The sequence below is a fragment of the Pecten maximus genome, chromosome 11, assembly GCF_902652985.1.
Source record: "Pecten maximus chromosome 11, xPecMax1.1, whole genome shotgun sequence".
NCBI classification, from domain to species: domain Eukaryota; kingdom Metazoa; phylum Mollusca; class Bivalvia; order Pectinida; family Pectinidae; genus Pecten; species Pecten maximus.
Genome location: NC_047025.1, coordinates 34118009 through 34135001, shown reverse-complemented (window position 1 = coordinate 34135001; position 16993 = coordinate 34118009). Strand labels below are relative to the sequence as shown.

Below are 16993 nucleotides of genomic sequence, written 5' to 3'. Positions count from 1 at the left end.
GGAATCATCAATAGTATGAGTCAAAACACTTAAAGCCACACTCCCAAAGAAATGTACATAAATGTTTACATTTTGACTTCTTTACAGATTTCAGACTTAATATATACCTAACAAATTATCGCGAATTAAAAACTGGAGGAAACTGTGTATTTATGAAAGTATAGGGGAAATTCCCAAAAGTAATAACTTGGTCCAACGGACCGAGTTTCTATCCAAATTAGTCCCACAATGCAACGGATTGGTTATCAGTCAACAACAACAATAGCGAAACGCCGAAAACATCTGCCTGCCTAAATGCAGACAGATTTTGCCAAAAAGAAACGTAAATGGGACTGGAATCGGCAAAACCTTAGGATTTCCTTAGGAGAAGAATTGGTTTGTTGGTACTTAGCAAGAGAAGAAAAGGGAATAGACTCGAGTTTCGATTTCTTCGTACATTGTCATCTTTACCGATCTGATTTTGATTCGATATTCCGTCATACTCGTGAAATATATGTTATTTCACACTGTGAACCATTCATTATCCTCTATATATTTCACTGGCAAAAATGCAATAATAATTTATATGTGACCAGAAGCTTTTCTGTATATGTTAATGAATACTTACCATGATGCAGAACATCAATCTCTAGAAAGACGCACTGAAAATACTTAAATATGCTGCGCCATGTTACGTCACGGTAATATGTTACGTCACGGTAATATGCTACGTCACGGTAATATGTTCGTCACGATAATATGTTACGTCACGGTAATATGTTACGTCACGGTAATATGTTGGTGACGATAATAGGTATAGACCCTGTAGCTATAGTATTCATTCCGCAATATCCCGTAGATGAAGCGTTCATAATGAACATGATGGGTATATTGTGTAAAGGATAAAAATACGAAGAACGATTTTATAAGAAAAACACCTTACGATCATACATTGTATTTCAAAATTAGAAATGTAATAATAGTTAACAATTACATAATTTATATAATTTTACACTTTGTGATAGATACACACAGTAAAAACGCCAAAATATGTCACTATAACATAAAACACACGAATTATTTTGATATATGTACTGTAATTAAGTATTTGGTTTAAAATAACGTAATGTAAATATCACATTTTTTCGAAATCTCCGCACAAGGAACTCTTCTGATCAACTCAGTTAACAATCCTTTGTTATATTAATATGTAAGTAAACGTTAATTACCTATTGTTTTGGTATTGAGCGCGTTGGCGATTTCTTCCAACCGTGGAGTATATTCGTTCATACAAATAATATATATCGGCGATGGTAGCCTTTGGAGTATATAATTATATAAGATATAAATATACTAAGTTGATTATCATTTCGTATGCCTACATATTCATTGCATATCGATTTCTTTCCTTAAACTAAAATTAAAATTCGTGTCTATGATGACATCAAAGTATGTGTCTATATCCACTCTATCACGTGATACAGCCATTTCTCTATTGGCCGTCAAGCCTCATTCACAAAGTACGTACCCCTCCCCCCCCCCCCCAAAAGAAAAAAATCAACATCACAATGTCCTTCTAAAATAAAAACGCTGATGCTTTGATAGGAATTGTGTGAAGTGACCACAGTAGGAGCTCTGTTGTGATCTTGTGTATTGGAGTTTCCTATGAGTAACTAGTGACAATGAGGTGTTTTACACAAGATTAAATGAAAAATAAACACAAATGTATAAATATTTACTGAATCTACACAAAACTAATGCGCAAAACATCTGATGGTCACAAAAGGACAAAATGTCCATTGTTTATGGTGACAACAGATGTTTTAAAGCACTCGTCTGTGTATGTATCGTCGATAAAACGCCGAACAGGAATTTAGTCACATGAGTAGGCCTTCAGACAGAAGGTGTATAGTGTCAGACAAACACTGTCGTCCCCGATACATCCAAGTAGTAAGGTGCAGCGAGTCTCATCTTTCAACAATATTATAAGAAAATAAATCTTTATATGACGGGTTTCTAATTGATAAAATGGTGTTCAACAAGTAATCCTACAAGGATATTGGGGTGAAATTCGATGTGCGACTTGCCAGATAATCCCTGATAACGCGGTGTTTATCGCGTGAAGATGACACGGATAAGGCTGTGAGTGATTACATCAATTTAGAGTACAATGACAAGGAAAGACGATATGAAATGGAGCAACACCATGGGAAATACATCAATATAATTACATTGGTTTATTGTCGTTAAATAATAGCAGTTTGATGGATGGCTCATACAACATCTGTTTTGACAACCAACTACAAGTCTTAAAGTGGATGGCAGAGGGAAAAGTCCGCATTACCACCCAACATCCTCGTACAAATGTACACATACAAACGCTCGAAGAATTTGAGAGACTCCACATAACAAACATTCCCTCGAAAGAATTGCAGGCCGTCAAAGGTGTCATAGAAAAATTTCTATCGCGATCTTTTATTTTTGTTTTTAATACTACCCCTTGGTGCCTTATGTTACGTGTATACTAATGAATAGAAAGCCTATGTACACAGCTGAAGGTAGAATGACAAAGTACAACATGTAACTATTGTGATGGAGGATTGGTGTTGGATATTATATTTATATGGCATAGGTATCGGGATGTATAAGGACAGAAGAAGACATTATGAAAAGGAATCTCTGACAGAAAAACCTTCTTACTTGTAGCAAAGGAAAGTTCCATATACAGAGATGGGCAGAAAAAAATCTAATACCGAGAAATACTCTCCAAATTACGTAGAGGAGACCCATAACAGTACCGAGAAATACACTCCAAATTACGTAGAGGAGACCCATAACAGTACCGAGAAATACTCTCCAAATTATGTAGAGGAGACCCATAGCAGTACCGAGAAATACACTCCAAATTACATAAAGGAGAATACCGAGAAATACACTCCAAATTAAGTAGAGGAGAATACCGAGAAATACACTCCAAATTGCGTAGAGGAGACCCATAACAGTACCGAGAAATACTCTCCAAATTACGTAGAGGAGACCCATAACAATACCGAGAAATACACTCCAAATTACGTAGAGGAGACCCATAACAGTACCGAGAAATACACTCCAAATTACATAAAGGAGAATACCGAGAAATACTCTCCAAATTACGTAGAGGAGACCCATAACAGTACCGAGAAATACACTCCAAATTACGTAGAGGAGACCCATAACAGTACCGAGAAATACACTCCAAATTACATAAAGGAGAATACCGAGAAATACACTCCAAATTACGTAGAGGAGAATACCGAGAAATACACTCCAAATTGCGTAGAGGAGACCCATAACAGTACCGAGAAATACTCTCCAAATTACGTAGAGGAGAATACCGAGAAATACACTCCAAATTACGTAGAGGAGACCCATAACAGTACCGAGAAATACACTCCAAATTACGTAGAGGAGAATACCGAGAAATACACTCCAAATTACGTAGAGGAGACCCATAACAGTACCGAGAAATACTCTCCAAATTACGTAGAGGAGAATACCGAGAAATACACTCCAAATTACGTAGAGGAGACCCATAACAGTACCGAGAAATACACTCCAAATTACATAAAGGAGAATACCGAGAAATACACTCCAAATTACGTAGAGGAGAATACCGAGAAATACACTCCAAATTGCGTAGAGGAGACCCATAACAGTACCGAGAAATACTCTCCAAATTACGTAGAGGAGAATACCGAGAAATACACTCCAAATTACGTAGAGGAGACCCATAACAGTACCGAGAAATACACTCCAAATTACGTAGAGGAGACCCATAACAATACCGAGAAATACACTCCAAATTACGTAGAGGAGAATACCGAGAAATACACTCCAAATTACGTAGAGGAGAATACCGAGAAATACACTCCAAATTACGTAGAGGAGAATACCGAGAAATACACTCCAAATTACGTAGAGGAGACCCATAACAATACCGAGAAATACACTCCAAATTACGTAGAGGAGAATACCGAGAAATACACTCCAAATTACGTAGAGGAGACCCATAACAATACCGAGAAATACACTCCAAATTACGTAGAGGAGAATACCGAGAAATACACTCCAAATTACGTAGAGGAGAATACCGAGAAATACACTCCAAATTACGTAGAGGAGAATACCGAGAAATACACTCCAAATTACGTAGAGGAGACCCATAACAATACCGAGAAATACACTCCAAATTACGTAGAGGAGAATACCGAGAAATACACTCCAAATTACGTAGAGGAGAATACCGAGAAATACTCTCCAAATTACGTAGAGGAGAATACCGAGAAATACACTCCAAATTACGTAGAGGAGACCCATAACAGTACCGAGAAATACACTCCAAATTACGTAGAGGAGAATACCGAGAAATACACTCCAAATTGCGTAGAGGAGACCCATTACAGTACCGAGAAATACTCTCCAAATTACGTAGAGGAGACACACAATACCGAGAAATACACTCCAAATTACGTAGAGGAGAATACCGAGAAATACACTCCAAATTACGTAGAGGAGAATACCGAGAAATACACTCCAAATTACGTAGAGGAGAATACCGAGAAATACACTCCAAATTACGTAGAGGAGAATACCGAGAAATACACTCCAAATTACGTAGAGGAGAATACCGAGGAAAACACTCTAAATTACGTAGAGGAGACCAGTAACAGTACCGAGAAATAAACTCCGAATTCCGTAGGTAACACCAATAATGCCGTCCTTATATCAATTTTTCGGGTTAGAGATATTAACATTATGCTGTTCCCTGGCTCAATTTTGGACCTTTAAACAAGAATGGTTCCTAAATAATTGTTAGCCGAACTTAACTAACAATGCTATATGGAAATCTTTTAAACGTTTATTTCAGTAATAACGCATTGTGAAAGTAGTCCTAATCGTAAATCTTTTCATACGCAGATTTTTTTTTTTTTTTGGTCGTTATAGAGTAACATTTATAATATTATAACAGCAGTGGAGATTTGATTGCTTGAAAAAGAATGAGGGAATCTAAACCTAGAACTAGTGTGAATGCCTTGTTTTAGAGCATGCCTTGTCCATCCGCTGTAATTTGACACCTCATCACACATCGCTACGACAATCACCACTATCGCGGTACAAAAACGCACTATTTTAACCTGTGCTGACTTCGCTAGAAATTCGAAGATAGTCATATCCAAACCACGTGACAGGAAAAAAATGCTGTTAGCACTACCAGGATCTCTGAATTGACACGTGCAAAGTTTTGAAACAGATGAATGAGATGTTTTAAATCTTGGGTCCTGTCTTTATTCCGAAGTCCTGACAGTTTAGTTTTTTTCAGTTATTAAAGAGAATATTAGTGTGTGTGTGTGTGTGTGTGTGTGCGTGGGTGTGTGTGTGTGTGTGTGTGTGTGTGTGTGTGTGTGTGTGTGTGTGTGTGTGTGTGTGTGTGTGTGTGTGTGTGTGTGTGTGTGTGTGTTTGTGTGTGTGTGTTGGTGTGTATCATATATAAGGTCTATAAGAACCAATATATGACCTTTAAGTTACAGTTAATACAGAGAAAATATTTTGTGCTACAGTTGGTTTCGCCGTATGTAACTGGTTCTGGAGTATGTTTGTTAAATATAACCATTCTGTTATTCGGCATAGCCGTATCATATTCTTTTGGCCCCGGATATGACGCGACAGGTGGCGTTACTGGTCAAGATGAAGTATGTGATTGGTCAATGTAGCGGTAAATGCAAAATGCAGATATGCAGTTAAAAACGAAACAAAGTTAAGATAGAATGCAAGCTGAATATTCGTGGATGTATCTTTACAAATGACACATTAATAAAATCATATTCCTGATTCAAATGCAGTCTTATTATCACCTAAAATGATTCAAACTGTTATAATCTTGTTATCCGTGCTGAAACGCATTAGTTCGTTGATTTATTTTACCAGCAGTTCTACATTATAACCACCAGCATTAAAACTATGCCGTTTATCTTTTTTAAAGATATGTCTTGTTAGATCTGAGCTTATACTACCACGCGAGGTTATTTTAAGATGTGTTGCTTTATATAGAAAGTTTCTATTTCAAGAAGGCGGGTGTACTTGGTTTTGGAACGGATCGTCTAGGATATGAAGGTTTTGGGTGATGTTACTAACCATTTTTATATAGCGTATACTAAAAGGACCTGTTGTCCATTGTCATAACTGGAAATCGCTGTGTAATTTCGATGAATTGAATTGAATGAATATCTTTATTTCCTCCTACATGGCTGTGGAGATCATCCTCAATTCAACAAATATTGAAAATATGAAAATTAGAACGTATGTACATTGATTATGTGATAATATATGTACTAGATTAGTATCTGAACTCATTACATGGACTGAAATTCGCCGAAGTCATGTGAGCTGGTTATCAGAGTTTGCCTTGTGATAAAACATTACCGGCGGGGCAACCAGTGTACAAGGGCTGACCTCATTGGGCAACTGTCTTTGTGGACTCGATCCTCAACAGCTTCCAATGGTCAGGATTGATATCAAACGTATCATTATACTCTCCAAGAAGGAAATTAACAAGTTTTTCGTCATCGTTCAAAATACTGACACTCTGAATAACCGGAAGTACATTCATAATTGTAGTTTTTAAGTCTGTCTCTCCAAATGAAGTTGAGACTCTATAAGGACTATTGGTATGCAATTCCAAACGCCCGTTAGGCCCTTATACACTGGTCTTCCCTCTCTACTTCGCAGAAACTTGCTATTTTCTCATTTAAATGGTTAACTTGTCATCATTGATTCAGGAAATGCACCTTTGCCATTGCATATGCACGTTATCTCGACAGCGACACCCCCTCCCCATATGTATATGTTCAGAATTGATAGAAACAAACTTCAATTTAATTCAAGCCTATATTCCTAAAAGTTTTATATCAGAAATCAGCAAGCCAGTGTTGCGTCTATCGTCAGCTGAACTGTTTGTTGAAACATGCATGCCTATTGAATAACCTGATGGTATTAGTATTAAATTGTATAAACGTTGTAAGCTGAGAGCGAGGTAATCCTGTCAGCAGATCACGTAGAAGGATCACGGTTTATACGATTAAATCTGTTAAAAGCGGTATAATTACTCAAACAAAGGACATAAACATTATACCTAAAATTGAAAATGAATAATCTAGTAAATGTTTTGTAACCTGTTCAGATACTTTCTTCGACATGCTAAACCTCGTATAAAAAGCATAGACATGTGCTCCAACAGAACGCAGTTCGTTCCCATAATAAAACCTTGCGGAGCCTCTTGTCAGTAACGTTGATGTTGATAGTATCTGCCTTGGACAAATAGTATTTCTACGAACAATCTTAAACATATAGTACAGGACAAAATGCAATGGTTGCCGTTCTTTGAAAAGAGAGCTATCTGAGTGAGAGAGTTCAGGGAGCTGGAGAGTCAGACGTTCTGGTAGTAGATATACATGTGTAGTCAGGAGCAAACGTTAAGGTTTTTGATCATTCAATAAAGTCCGATTCTAGAGATTTTAGTATGACAGTTTTATTTTGTCCGGTTAAGAGTGATTGTCTATGTTGTTTGATATCCTTTGTGCTGTAGATTGTGAGATAATTCATGGTAACCTGCCTATGCTGCCTTGTTTGGCCAGAAATACACGTGTTTCACAGCAATATGAACGTCATATGACACTGTATTCTATACTATACTTTACGTTATCTACATGATTGGGGAATGTGTTATTCTATTATTGCAAGGCAATTTTTAATGTTTGACAATGTAACATTCAAATTTTGAACCTTTTTATCGCTTTTAAATGTATTCGTTTTATGGATATAAATATTTTTATTGTAGCACTGGCAGGTGATTTCATATTCTATTCAATGTAAATAATTTTAAATGTATCTTCCCTTTCCTGTAATACACCTAACTTAAGATAGATTTTATCATTACCCTTCCATTGGTATACCTACTATCTGTGGTACATTGTAGTCTCAGCTATCATTGTATAAAAGGTGATCGTCCTATTCAAGACTGTATTTATAGACGAGTGGCCGATACAATACTTTATTTAATAGATGTTGTTTGATGTTTCTGTATATCATGGACGCTGAAATAGAAAATAAAACACCTCATCTACTCGTGAAAGGCCACTTTTAACTGGTTTACAATTCGGGACTTAAACCTAATCCTATTTGGTTAATATTGTTATTTTTCAGAGCTATCCATGTAGTGTGTACCTCCGTCCCTGTGTAGAGAATCGCACTTGTTGTTAAATGATTTGGAAACTATAAATATGTAAATAGGAAATTTGTAAACCAGTAGTTGAATTTTCCAGCTGAGATCCGAAATATTTTGTTATTGAAATGCCCCTGTTGGTAATTATATTGATGATAATGGGACTGACTTTTTCCTGGCCTGTTCTTGTCACGAGCTCCAGGGGCAGGTCTCTCCTTCACGTTGTCCCTGTCATACCCGGGCACCTGGCGCCGGATGATTTCCCGCTCACCAGGGGCCGTAACCGCACATACTCTATATGCTACGCATGCGCAAATATTTATCATGTAACGGTAAGTGAGATCGTAACAAAGTAACTCGTGAGAAAATCAATGGTGATGATGTCGATATATAGTATTGCTGTAGTATATTTTACTGATATCAAACGTATATGGAATATTAGCCCTTTGAGGATATATCAGTACCATATAGGCTATATCAGATAGATGTTACGATGATCAGTGGTGCGAGCTTGTCGCGCACGAGTAATGGCGCTTTCCATGTCTTGAGCCCCCCATGCGGGTCTCACACAATTACTCACAACTTAGGACAAAATACGGCTTATGGTTTTGTAAAACTTAATTTCAGGTTCGCTGCAGGGACATCACTTTAATGTTCTTTCAACATACTCCTCCATTGATATAAACGCTGATCCCGTTGTACGTTATATTAAATCCATTTAAAGCAGTTTTTGTGACAAGGAATCCTACAAACCATAAGTATAGACGTCCTTTTGATTGCCAATACGGGTGTAATGTACCTTACTTGTGGCATTAGCTACGTGTATTGACGCTGGAGTAGTAAACATTCTCGTGTGTCGTCGACTCCACCAGTCTGTACGCAGGCGGTACGGGCGGTATGGCCGCCTAATGGTGTGGAAACATCAAGATCGACGAAGGAGGGTCAGGGCTGACAATGTTTGCAGACATAATCTCTATGTGGTGCAAATCGTCAACTTGATCATGCAACACAAACCACTGTATTGAACGTTGTTGTGTTTCGCTAAATTTCGGAAAGTGAGGTAAATTGTTCACTTACTAATGCAAAGCGAATGTGGAATAGAAAACCATTCGAACCGCCATTAATTATGAATATTTGTTTTATATAAATTATATATTGAATATGCGTTATTCTCACTATTAGCGCACGGAACATCTTTTTTCTGACTTTGTATATGAATTCATGAAAATAATAGTTACAACTACAGCTCCATGTCATAGGCAATTTGAGCTTCCACCTTAGAACTTCTGAGATGAGGTTAATAAGACAATTTGTATTACACTAACAACAAAATACATTTAATATCACAAAATCAATGTCATGTTTTAGGCTATACCATTACGATGTAATAAGTGTTATTCACCAGTGTTAAGTTATTATTGACACACAGATACCGAGTACGTATTACTCGCAATCTAATTAAAATTAGACTTGTAATTTCCATTCCTCTACGATACTCTACGATAACTGCAATACAAGATCTAAGGTCCTCTCAGCATAACCTTTGAGCTTCAGATATATAGGAATTGGATTTCACTTTTATGTTAACCACACTAGCGCGCCCCATAGAATATATTCTTAGAGGAATTGCTCCATAAAAGCATGGTTAACATAAAAGTGAAATCCAATCCCTATATTTACACTTACGGATGTTGTTTCTATAAGTCTTTGTGATTACAATATTTTTTCTTTGTAAATAAAAACAATCATATAAAAGTCGGACACAGTGGGAGGAGTCAATTATTAGAACAGATTGAGACTTTTTTTCCGCGGTAAAAAATAGTTCTGTTTTTTTTTATGATATTAACATAAATAACAAAAACATTTTGATAGATTATCATATTTAATATTGTCAAAAATGTTATTTTTTATACATTTAACAATGGTAAACAAACTTAAATTGTAAATGTAAACAAAGCCATGTGCTTGGCGAAAGTAGTTCCCGTACCCTGTCATATTTTCATACGCAAGTTCAAAGGTCAATGTTTCCATGCAAGAATGGTAAACAAATCGGTCTGGTATTGTTATATAGTGACAAAACTTTGCAAGTGTAAATATAAGCCAATGAAAACTGGTCAATGACGCCATTAATCAACCAATGACAAAGAGTCTTCTATGAGCTTTCGGTTGCGTCTCCTTAGTACATGTATTTACGACTCAATTCAGCGCTTGATTTCAAATTCATGTACGCAAAATTTCACAAAAATTACTTGTAAATTATCTTAATGGTCATTGCAAAAAAATATTGCTTATCCGCTGGACGTTACATTGAAAGAAGAACAAAAAACGATTGAACAAAATCTCGTGGACAGAACGATTGTGTTGCCAACTGGATTTCGAAAATCGTTACCGTACACGTTATTCCCTTTTAAACTAATTTTTCTCGCGAAGCTGTTGCCTTCACTGTCTATCTCTCGTACGATGAAGGAAAACTATACGAACAGCACACGTTTGTTGAATTAAAAATTAGTTGAGGTTTTCTCGGTGAGCCGGAGTGGGCGAAGCCATATTGTTTACCGTTGCTATCGACCATCGGAATACCTCTGGAATGTTACGTAAGTATTTATACTTCCGAAGAATGAAATCACGACGAAAATTTCATAGGTGGCGCGATGATTGGCTGAGCTCAAAGGTCATGCTGAGGTGACCTCCTGCGGGGAGTTGTTTGATCTTGTATTGCACAGTATCGTAGAGATGCGGAAATTACTTAGTCTGATTTTAATTAGATTGGTATTACTCGTGTCCATTTAGGACATTTTATTATTGACAAACAGATACCTGGTACGTATTACTGGTGTCTATTTAGGACATTCAATTATTGACACACATATACCGTATTACTCGTGCCCGTTTAGGACATTTTATTAGTGACACACAGCTAGCCGGTACCTATAACTCGCGGATATAGACTGATTACTCCTTTGTTTCAAATTCAAATTACGAATTTAGATTACAATCGTTTAGTGGAACTATATATATAAATTCAAAACATCACAACATGATTCGGAGTAGCCATTTGTTGTTAGCTTACCTCGTGGAGAAGTTAAATATTCACTCATTTCCGCAGTGACAAAACACTCACTTGACATTAGCTTTTTGTATAGAGATCATCGTGTAACAGGAGAAAACGCGAGATGGCGCCGTCTAGTTGACGTTCCGGTAACGTCACAAAGAGACGACGTCATGATTATGTTACCGATTCCCGCGCTTAATAATCAGCTGAGCCTTTTTTCACTGCTTTATGCTAATTTTAACGCAGTCAGAGTTTATTAAGCCGAGGAAGGGATAGATGTAAATCTATCCATACATATTTATGTGTAAGCTTAATGTTATTGACTAGAATATAGCTATAGAAATGTCACTGTCATCGTGTTTTCTAATACAGGGTTGAGGTATTTTTCTAATCTTTGTGTATTTTGTCTTATCTGGTGTGTTTAGAGTAATTTAGACGATTAGTGGACTAGATTGGAGGAGGGAGACATGCTTGCCCACTTACGTTTCTCGATTAAAAATTCATTTCTGATGTGTGTACAAAATATGCTTCATATTGTTGAATAGATCGATATATATATTTTTTTCTTTCAAGAAAGATCGAAATTCACAAAGTCCCTTGGTTATCACTTACAACGCTACTTTCTATATAAAGAGAGATAACTCTTACCGGAAAACGATACACAGCATTAGGACCGAGACCACAATTAGCTTCGCTATATGTTTCATTGTAACATTAAAATTCATAGTAAATTCCCAAAATCTCATATCCAATTTTCCAACTCACCTGGCCAAGACCAACATGTGAGAAGCAAAATATAAAAGTTTCAACATAGCATGTTCAGCATTTTCTGGAGTTAGCTGTCAAAATGTGTCACCAACGTGGATTATATACATCCGGGTCAGGGGTAGAGGTCAAATCAGGACTTTTCACACAGGACCCTGGCGCACAGAATACATGATCAATATTAATATTTTACATCACAAAACATAGATTGACATCTCTACTATAAATTAACATTAAATTCATAGACAAAAATCAAGTTCAAACAGGCATTTGATTTATTTCCATGAAATACATACATTTCTGAGGGGACTTCATTCGTGGGGCCTGAACCCGGAAGTACTTAATTGTGGTCTCAGTCCATTAGGACTGGCCAACTGCGGCAAACCACTCGACAAAATGAGATTGTTAAACATCAAATGTAATTTTATGCTACTAGTAAATACAAACAAATATGTTCCACGTGAGTCCGACATAATTATATTAGATACAATTAGTAAGTCATTATTTCTATACTACACTTGTATTTTTATAAACTGTTAAGATTTTCAACCACTTCAGCAATGAAGTATTGAAATAATATGTAATTTTGACTTTAGAAATGATTCAATTTATTTGAAGTATACATGTATTTATATGGATTTAATAAAGAGACCAAGATATTGCTGGTTTCAAACCTTCTAGGAAAAGTTGGTTGCGTACAGTGTATTATTGGTTTATCGAAGGTGCAAGATTTAGGTTTATACAGAAGCGATGGCCAATGGATATTGTTGATAAATATGGGGTATGGGGCTTTCCTGGTTCCATTTAAAGATAGGAAAATCTCTGTTTATCGAATATGCGGTTCTTTCGGTATTCATTGACCTATTCCCAATATCACATTTCCCATGACATATGTCGATGAGTGACAAAAAGACTGATGACACTGGGTTTCGTGAGATGCAGGTCGGTAAAAACCATCGCAGAGTTTAATGGCCGCCATCATGGCAATATTCCATTCCTTTGCCTTTACTTCGGATATAAATTTCAGGTTGGTTCAGTTTTGCATCGTCCTATTGTTACGTGATAATAACAGAAAGATGATATATACAAAACGAAGCAAGTTACAGATATGATTCACAATTACAATAAACCAACACTGTTAATTACTTATCTTATAACAGCTGTCCTTGATTGATCCATTCATATCTGTTTCTCCAGAATTAAGGATGTTTATCAATCTCACAGTTCACAGTTCCAGGCAATTAAAAATCCGACAGAATTAACAAAGCTCTCCTTAGCAATTGTAAATCTGTTCTCAGTATCAGGCAGTTGATAATCCCACAATATTCATATATCTATCCTTGACAATGTTTAACCAGTTCTGAATAACAATTTTCTCTCGTTATTGCCAAACCTTTCAAGTACATTATTCAATCATCTTTTTTTTTCTAGAATTCTCTAACACACTTCTTGCAAACAACCACTTGTCGATAAATACTTGTAAACAAAATACAGTGTATTATGACACATCTCTCTTCCATAAAATTCCAGAAAAGTCTATTTACATATCAGGTTGTAAGAGTTATACATTTCTCCTTTTAATCAATTATATATACCATACAATCCTTCTTAAAGAAAAGAAAGCTTGGAAAGGAAACATTCTTTAACTTTCAAATCACATCTAAATCCTGGATAAAGCATCAGCTAAACTATTGTCTTTACCTTTGATGTGTTTGATATCAGGATCATACTCATGCATTGACAAACTCCACCTAATAATTCTCTGGATTTTATTTTTATTTTCCCTATGAATGTCAAAGGGTTGTAGTCTGTATAAATTACCACAGGCATAATAGTAGTATAGATATAGACATCAAATATATTCAGAGCTAAAATCAATGTCAAACATTCCTTCTCAATGGTGGAATAATTTCTCTGGCGATTATCAAACTTTTTCGAGAAAATATATGGTGATCAATTTGTTCACCATATTCTTGTATTAAAACAGCAGCAACACCAACATCACTGGCGTCAACGAAAAGTTTGAACTGCCTACTGAAATATGGAGCGGTTAGAACTGGCCAGCTTGATAGTATGGCATTCAGATTTTCAAATGCAGACTTACATTTGTCTGACCAGATGAATTTTACATTTTTCTTTATCAAACCAGTAAGGGGAGCTGCTACAACAGAAAATTTCTGACATAATTTTCTCGATAATATCAAGCTATACCAAGAAATCTCATTACCCCTCTCTTATTTCAAGGAGTTTTACCTGCCCTTGTCCTACAACATGATCTAAAAATCTACAGTTGCATGACAAAATTCATATTTAAGCAAACTAACAGTCAATTTCATGATGGGGAGTCTTTTGATGAAGTCGCGAACCTCGCGCAGTTGTTCTTCCCAGGTGTCGTGGTAGATAATGACATCATCAATATACCCATCACAGCCTTCAAGATCTGATATCACACAGTTCAGAAAACGTTGAAAGTTGTCGGAGCATTTTTCATACCAAACGGCATAACTTAATACCAGTACAGGCCTGGTGATGTGACGAATGTTGACACTTCCTTTGTTCTTTCTGTGAGAGGAACCTGTCGATATCCTTTCAATAGATCAAATCTACTGACATACTTGGCTTTGCCGACTTTGTGAATACCCGAGTCAATCCACGGAATTGGATATGCGTCTGGTTTACTGATAAAGTTCACTTTTCTGAAGTCCCTGCAGAATCTCTAGGACTTGTCTGGCTTTAGCACCAGAACACATGGAGAGCTCCATTCACTTTTATTTGGCTCAATGATTTCATTGTCCAACATAGACTTTATTTCATTCTTCAGGTGCTCTTCTTTTAGTGGATTGACTGATTTAAACATATTGTTATTACCATAAATCAAAGCAAAAAGGTTGGGCACAAGTTATAACAACATTATTAAAGTCCGTTCCCAAATAACTACAAAGTTCAGCATTTGGCATTTTGCTCTCCGAAGATTCAAAGGCTAAGGAAGTACAGGAGAAAATGATTTTGTACATTATTAAATCCATTGCTGGTTTTTTTTATAAACCTGTGCACATTTCTATAAATAATTATGTTTGTGGATTGACACGATGCGGATGTTGTTTGACAGGTTTTGCATCGCCAACATCGACGTCGTAGTATACAACGTCAGTTTTGCCTGGCTTATCCGGAAATAATTGTTTGTACTCACAAAATCAGACCTTTCAGTTCATTCCTTTCTTTGTCTGACAAATGGCATAGTTTTTCGTCCGAGTTCTTTGTTTGTTTGTTTGTTTTTGTTTAACGTCCCATTAACAGCCAGGGTCATTTAAGGACGTACCAGGATTTGGAGTTTGAAGAAAGCCGGACTACCCGGAGAAAAACCACCGGCTTACGGTCAGTACGTGGCAACTGCCCCACGTAGGTTTCGAACTCGCAACCCAGAGGTGGAGGGTTAGTGATAAAGTATCGGGACACCTTCACCGGTCGGCCACCGCGGCCCCCTCGTCGTCCAAGTTCGCGAGCACACCTGAATTCCGTAACTTAATACCACAGTTTACACCTACATCTTGTACACCACCGCTTAACTCTGCTTGATTAATATCGAGTGCACCTTCACATTGTAATGGTACAGAGGCCAATGTAGCATCAAGTTGAGGGGTTTTGCCATCTTTTCAATCTACATACGTTTTAAGCATATTGATATGACAAGTTTTCTTGCCCTTCCCTGGAGTTTGTAAAACATAATTTAAATCATCAACCATTTTTTCAACAACCTAAAGTAAAACATCTAGCTTGTATAATACCACTTTTCATTTTTGCTTGGGAGGTTGCCTAATTTTCTTTTGCCATTGTACATGTCCTTGTCAACCTTTGCTTGAAATTAGACATACTCTAAAAGATTTACTTTTAACCATCAGCATCTAAAATTGTAACCTTAAGGATTTTCAAACACAAGTTCAAAGGGACCGAAACCAAAATATTCCTGTACAGATTCTCTAACACCAAACAACAACATGTGTATACCTTCGTCCCAGTCTTTCTTGTTCTTAAAACGTTCTTTAGCCCTCTGAGATTCAGAATGATAAGCGATAGGCCTATACTATTTGATCTGTAGCTGGTACATGACTTGTTGGGAAATACCAGGCATAACATTTGAGCCTTGGTAAGATTGAATAGCTTGTGGAAAATCAACCAGTGTAAAGAATTTAACCAAAGCCTTGACTTTATTTGGAATTTTAATATTCCTGAGTGGAATGGCTTCAAGAAAGCGTGTGGAAGTATATGACAGTCAAAAGATACTCATTATCAGCCTTAGTTTTGGGTAGAGGACCTCCACAGTCTATAGTGATCCTACTAAAAGTTTCCTCAAAAGCTGGAATGGGGTGCAAAGGTGCTACAGGGGTTTTCTGATTGGGTTTCCCTACCGCCTGACATGTATGACAAGATCTGTAAAACACATAATATTGCAACTTAGGCCAAAAGAAATGATCTAATAACCTGTTATGTGTCTTTGTCACACCCAAATGCCCTGCCGTAGGTGAATCACGAGAAAACTCATAATGTCATTCCTATACTTCGGATGGACAACTACTTGATTGACAACCTTTTTAGTCTTCTTCAGGAGACTTATCAGGAGGACGCCACTTGCGCGACAATCCGGGACTTTCTCAGCCTCCTCTTTCTCAAAGCCCGATTACAAAACAAAGAGAGTTTAGGATCGTTTTCCTGTTTTGCTGTAAGCTCCTCTCTAGTAAAAAATGACGTACTTGTCGTATCCACAATAAAAGTACGTTTTCTAAGAGCACTCCTATCTACATCAGAGTCTATAGGATTGCTCGAAAGACCACACTTGCCACCGATTTCTTCTCGATCGTAAGCCATAAAAAAAAATCACATAATCCTGGACTTAAATGACCCTTAACTACTGCAAAATCAGAAACCTTGTTACTCATTGAACG

General features: G+C 36.8%; 1 protein-coding gene across 1 annotated transcript; it reads left to right on the top strand.

Moving 5' to 3' along the window:
- Positions 1 to 294: 294 nt before the first annotated feature.
- Positions 295 to 4701, top strand: LOC117338567 (adhesive plaque matrix protein-like). The gene is made up of 3 exons (XM_033899925.1): positions 295 to 375; positions 2686 to 2863; positions 2966 to 4701. The coding sequence occupies exons 1-3, from the start codon at positions 295 to 297 to the stop codon at positions 4699 to 4701; spliced, it is 1995 nt and encodes a 664-aa protein (XP_033755816.1).
- The last annotated feature ends 12292 nt before the right edge of the window (positions 4702 to 16993 follow it).